Source organism: Montipora capricornis, chromosome 14 (genome assembly GCF_036669925.1).
Source record: "Montipora capricornis isolate CH-2021 chromosome 14, ASM3666992v2, whole genome shotgun sequence".
Taxonomy (NCBI): Eukaryota; Metazoa; Cnidaria; class Anthozoa; order Scleractinia; family Acroporidae; genus Montipora; species Montipora capricornis.
Genome location: NC_090896.1, coordinates 45717046 through 45723072, shown reverse-complemented (window position 1 = coordinate 45723072; position 6027 = coordinate 45717046). Strand labels below are relative to the sequence as shown.

Below are 6027 nucleotides of genomic sequence, written 5' to 3'. Positions count from 1 at the left end.
TAGATCTGTGATCTCTGTTGTGTGTCTCACAGTGTTTACTGAAGTCACATCTATTTAAAGTTTGTCTGGCAAGTAACATTCATTTTAAGACTCAACTCAGCAAAGGTAAAAACAAATTGGAAATGTGACAGTGAAAAATTATTTGAATGAAAGCTTGTTGTCTCTTTTGTGCTTTATTATTTACGGTCAAGGTTCTTTCGAAAAGGGTTTGATGTGAACTGTCAGAAATTTATTTAATTGCATATGCTTTGTGATTGTGTGTTTCGCTTGCTCGCACGCAACTGAAATAGGAAGGGTTTCTTGCCTCTTATAGCAAATATGTTGCTTGTTTCAATAAATGTTTCGCTGGAAAATATTTCTGTGAAATTTCTAGCTTTTGTAAATTTATTATGTGTAATTTTCGAGCTTAGCAAATTTGCATACATGTGTTGAAATGTGATACGGGGAGAATTTTTGTGGTAACGCATAAGTCACGAAAATAAACTGGTCTGTTGGAAGCGTGCTTGAGTTTCAACAAAATGACCCCCAAAATCGGCAAAATATTGTGACGCTGATGAATAATAAAGTAGCTGCTATTACCAAAACGATGGAATTACCTGGTGATAAATAACCTTGTCTTGGAGAGTAAATTTTTGATTTTGCAGAAACAATGGTCACTGTGACCTCTGAGAGTGATCTTTGTGTTGAATTCGCACATTGCTTGTCAAAATTTATAACAAATTATTGAAAGAAAAAGAAAACTAACAAAAACAAAAACCCGGTATCTTGGCATCATTTGACACAGATGCTTCACTGTTTCGCGAGTAAACATGCCACGGTAACTTGATCACTCTGCCCGCTGAATTCGATGTGCGGTTTACTCGGTGCAGCCAAAAGTACAATTACAACAAAACAACTAAAATCTCCCAAAATGTTTTTCGCTGATGGTAACTTTTTATATTCGTGGTTCAAAATTAATGTTGTTTTCACGTCGTAAATTTTCTTACCGATGGCAAAATATTTTATTGTCGATCGACCGTCCTGAAACTTCCTTCTGCTTTTCTTAAAAACTGTATATCCATATTTATTTACTTTTACATCAATATTTGTTTTGCATAAAGCAAGCTTACAAAATCTGTATCTTGCTTGGTTCGCATTTGATAGCATTAAAATAGAATTTTCGGTCCTATGCTTCTGTTACTCAGTGGTATATTTCTTAGGTCGCCCATCCAGATACTAACCCACCGCACAGGGTTAACTTCAACTTTAAACTTTTGTTTACAAAACTGTCAGGTGCTGTCAGTACACGCTTACACTTGTGGTGGAAAGAAGTTGCATGATCAACATGTCAGCCCAGAAGCCAATGTTTCTCGATTCCCTTTTATTTTCTTCAGTCTCTCTGGGTTCAGTACTTTGTTAGTAACCACATGTCTTCTAAAGGGGCTATTTATCTAAGACTTCTACCATGGCGCTACAATGATAGACAATACCAAAACAATATCGTGTACTGTTAGACCTACATATTACGCAAAGACAACTGTCAACATGTCATCCCAGAAGACAATGTTTTTCACTTCCCATTTATTTTCTTCAATCTTTCTGGGCTCAGTACTTTGCTAGTAACCACATGTCTTCTCAGGCTATTTACCCAGACTTCTACCATGGCACTACAATGATAGACAATACCAAAACAATATCGTGCACTGTTAGAGCTACATATTACGCAAGGACAACTTGAATCTCCTGGAAGACAACACACAGCTCAGTTGACATTATGGAATAAATCGCTGTGTTACTTCACTACCACACGTAATTTTTTGTCAATTTTTTTTAAAGAGGACAGGAATTTCTTCTTTCTGACAAATGATTAATTAATAGGCCGGTACCCAGGTTTTTAACCTCAGAAAAGGAGCTGTTTCGTCGTACGAACGTGTGCGGACCTGTGAGCCAAAGGGCCTCTGCTGGTATGACTTCTGGGTGACCCCTTAAATGGTCTTAATGACCCACCAACTTGAAAAAAATTGCCTGGAACGCTGCACGTACCACAGGCAACCCAGTGTACCCTCACGGAGGGTCTAGTTTGTAAGGAGACCAGTGTAAGTCTTTTTTCGAAAAACAGAAGTGATACAAGAACATTCATTGTTACTTGATATCTGCTTGGATAATAATACATCTAAGAAAGGCAATTTGCCATCTGTTTCTGTTTCCATTGTAAACTTAATGTTGGGATGGCATTTGTTAAGGTATTGAAAAAACATATCTGCATCATGAGAATTTTGAAAACAACAAATAATGTCATCTACATATCTACGATAATAGAATACTTGGGTACCGGTGTATTTTTCCAACCAAAGCCTTTCATAGTGACCCATGAAGAAATTGGCTAATACAGGGGCTAAAGGTGAACCCATTGCCACTCCATCTATTTGATCGTAAAAACAACCATTGAATAAAAAATGAGTGTCACTAGTAGCAACATTGAAGAGTTGTTCAAGATGAACTTTACTTAGTTTTAGGTCCGAATTCATGTTACCATCAGTTATGGCGTTGACAGCTAAATCAATCGTCTCAGATAAAGGGATATTTGTAAAAAGGCTAGCGACATTTTAGGAAACTAGAAACTTGTCGCTGAAATCAAACTGTTTAATTTCTTGGACAAAAGAGAACGTATCTGTTGCACAAAACTCTGAAGATATGTGGGTTTAGCAAAGAACAAAGATACTTAGCTAGGTTGTAATTGTAAGTGCCTATAGATGACACAATGGGTCTGAAAGGAGGTGTGATAGTTTTGGGATCTTTGACTTTATGCAATTTAGGTAGACCATATAACCTAGCTGGTTGGGAACCAGTAGGATAAATTTCACGATAGATGTTACAATCTAAGAGGCCGTTTTTCTTAAGTTTACGTAAAAACCGCTGTAACTGACCTTCCCTGCGTAGAGTGAGATCAGATTCCAATTTTTTAAATTTAGAATTGTCACTCAACAAATCAACCATAGCTTTATTGTAAACTACCTTGTCAAGAACTACGACTCCGTTCCCCTTATCTGGTCTCAGGATGATGATGTCCTTGTTATGTTTCAGTCTTTTCAGTATTTTATGTTTCTTTAAGTCATTCATTGAATTCAAGGCTTCAAAGAGTTCACATAACGGGTGGCTAGATGCTGTATCTCATTCCGGACTTCATTGGCTTTGGTCTTATCCGAAAGATGCCTCTTGAGGTCATCATGGAGAAGTTCAAATGTCGTGAATACTTGACTCTTGCTTATATGCGGACGTTTTATGGCAAATGTACGACCAAATTTCAGAATATCAAGTTCTTCGTCACACAGCTTATAAGAGGAGATATTGACAACTGTGTCATTGTGAGTGAAAGGAACAGAAGTGTTTTTAGTGAGGGCTCTCAAATTTACTTGTGCGGGCTGTGGTGCTCGCTACGTTGGTGAAACCAACAGGCATTTCTACACACGTGTACATGAGCACCTTTTCCGGGACAAAAATTCTCATCTTTTCAAGCATCTTAGTTCTTCTAAAAATTGTCACGATAATTGTGATGTTTCTTGCTTCAAAATTATTGATAATGCTACTTCTTTCTATCAACTCAAAATCAAGGAGAGCTTCCATATTGAGCGGTTGAAACCCGAACTCAACAAACAAGTTGATCATGTCAGTTTAGCATTACACTTTTAAACTTTTACCGTTAAGTCAGTTGTGTTCTCTATAATATTGTTGGTTCGTTTGAATTTTACGTACTTGTAACGAACATTTAATCTACAAAGAATCATTGTATTGATAGTTATACATATATACGAATTATCTTGTAAAAAAAAATTAATGTTACACTCTCTATGGCTGAAGATGATGTTTGAAACATCGAAACATGTTCCGAAAATTCAAAAGTGTGGTTGTATTTTTTAAAATATTAGTAACACTTGTGCTATCCAGACCATTTAATAATGTTGTGTTTTAACAACTACCAAACTTTTTTTCTTTTTGGAGATTTTGATAAGAATTTTGTTAAGAGGCAAAAATTTTAGAAGGGTGTGTTCCAAGTAATAATTAATAATTATTTATAGAGCACTTTTGTTTGGTCATTTTACATTCAAGTATTTTGTCACTTCAGACGTTTTTTGTTAGGAACCAAATACTTTTTGTGCAGAAGTAATTAAAAATGTCTGGTAAAGATTTTGCATGTATTTTGCAGGAACTGTTTGAATGCTCTGCTGTTTTGGAAGCAATATTTGACAACAAGAAGACAGTTAAACCTGATGAAGTCCCTTTGTACAGCAGCACTCTTCTTGCATGGGCTTTACTTTTGTCTGTTACACCACTGTCACAAGCTTACAATCTTATCAACAAGTGAGTAGAATAATTTTTTGTCCTTGAAATTTAGATTATTAATGCTTCTAGCCCCACACTGATCAGTGGTTGTGTTTGATACAGACAGCTGTAAAAGAGTCATCTCCTTCACCCAGGGCAGTCGACTACTTTTTCCCTAAATTGAAGTAATCAATCAATCAATCAATTCTTTATTTGATAAAGCAGGTTAAAATTACAAAAATTACAAAGTAATAGTTGCATCGGCAGCTATCAGCTGATGTGGACCTGCTATGTAAAACTATTTAGAATATATGAAATAAAATATAGACTAAAACAATTACAATTAAAATTACTCCATATGCCCAATCACAAAAAGGCTGCCGTAAGGATAGGATAAGACATCGAAGGGAGACACTAAAGAGTGTATCCCATCTCTCTACATACCCCATAACAGTACTTCTGTAAGCAGGTATAGATTAAAATAGATAATAAATAATAATAAATAAACTTCATAGTGGACTTGATGAATATGTAAAATTAATAATAAATTAAGTCATCATTCTTGTTTGAAATTACAATAGCTTCCTTATTGAATGAAAAATTAAGAATGTCTTTTGAGTGCTTTCTAAGTATTGCTTTAAACCCTTCTTTGCTAACATTACATAGTTTAACTTTTTTATTTATAAATTTCCAGATATTTGGGCCTCTATATTGGAGAAGCCAATTAAAGACAGATTCTTTCGAACTTACGATTAAACAATAAACCTTGTCGTGTTACTTCTTACTTCATCAGGCACTTGAGAAGAATGATGTTTCTGCTTCAGACGAGTGATCTTGGTGTGCGCATAGCAGCTGGAGAGCTCTTGGCCCTGATGTATGAGTTAGGACGAAGTGTTCAACAGGACTTTGGCTACAGAGATTGCAATGGTGTCTGTGACTTAATACGGGAACTTGCAACAGAGGGCAACAAGCACATTGCAAAGAAGGATCTTCGACAGCAACGGTCAAGTTTCAGGGACATTTTAAAGACCATAGAGGTACATTATTATAGTTTTCTCTGTATGGGTGGTTGGAAAAGATCCACTTGGAAACCCCAAAACACAGTTAACTTGGCAAAGGTTTTGATTGTGCCCAAGTTTTATTTTAGCAATTCTGAAAACAAAGAGTCAATGCCACCCTTGGCACGAAAACTTGCGAGCTGCCCTTTTATTTTCAAAATGTCTGGAAGGTTTGTGGATGCTGTTTCGGTTGATAATTTCATTGCTAAACAAGAGAACAAAGCCATCTTGCAAAAAACACAACAGGATGTTAAACTTTTTCAGGCAGTTTTAGAAAATGCAGTGTAAGAATGAAATAAGAACAGTTGAAGACACTCCAGCTATTGAGTTGAACAAATATGTGTACTTGTGTTAGTCGTTATACTTGTGTGAGTTTTCACTTCACCAGCTTGTCTCTGTCATTATAGTAATTATTGTTTGTAAGAAATCTCAGTACTTAGAAAATAAACAGATAACGGTAACTTCATTGTTGGCTCACTCGTATGATTTTTGTTCACTGGTTGTGAAGAATCACAAACTCACTCATTTGGTTTAGATTCTTCACAACTTGTAAATAAAAACCGTATGTGCTCATCCACCATGAAGGTATCTCTGTATGTCATAAGGATGTACACCTGTATCTCAGTTGACCTTCCCAAATTTCTTTATGATCCCATAACATTGCATTCTT

The 6027-nt window shown here is 35.9% G+C and overlaps 1 protein-coding gene across 1 annotated transcript in view; it reads left to right on the top strand.

Annotated features, from left to right (window-relative positions):
• Positions 1-3188: 3188 nt before the first annotated feature.
• LOC138032046 (interferon-related developmental regulator 1-like) overlaps positions 3189-6027 on the top strand; it is a 6311-nt gene continuing 3472 nt past the window's right edge. The window contains exons 1-3 of the mRNA XM_068879629.1: positions 3189-3344; positions 4184-4338; positions 5093-5336. Of these exons, the coding sequence (XP_068735730.1) occupies positions 3189-3344; positions 4184-4338; positions 5093-5336 (555 nt within the window). The remainder of the gene's footprint in view (positions 3345-4183; positions 4339-5092; positions 5337-6027) is intronic.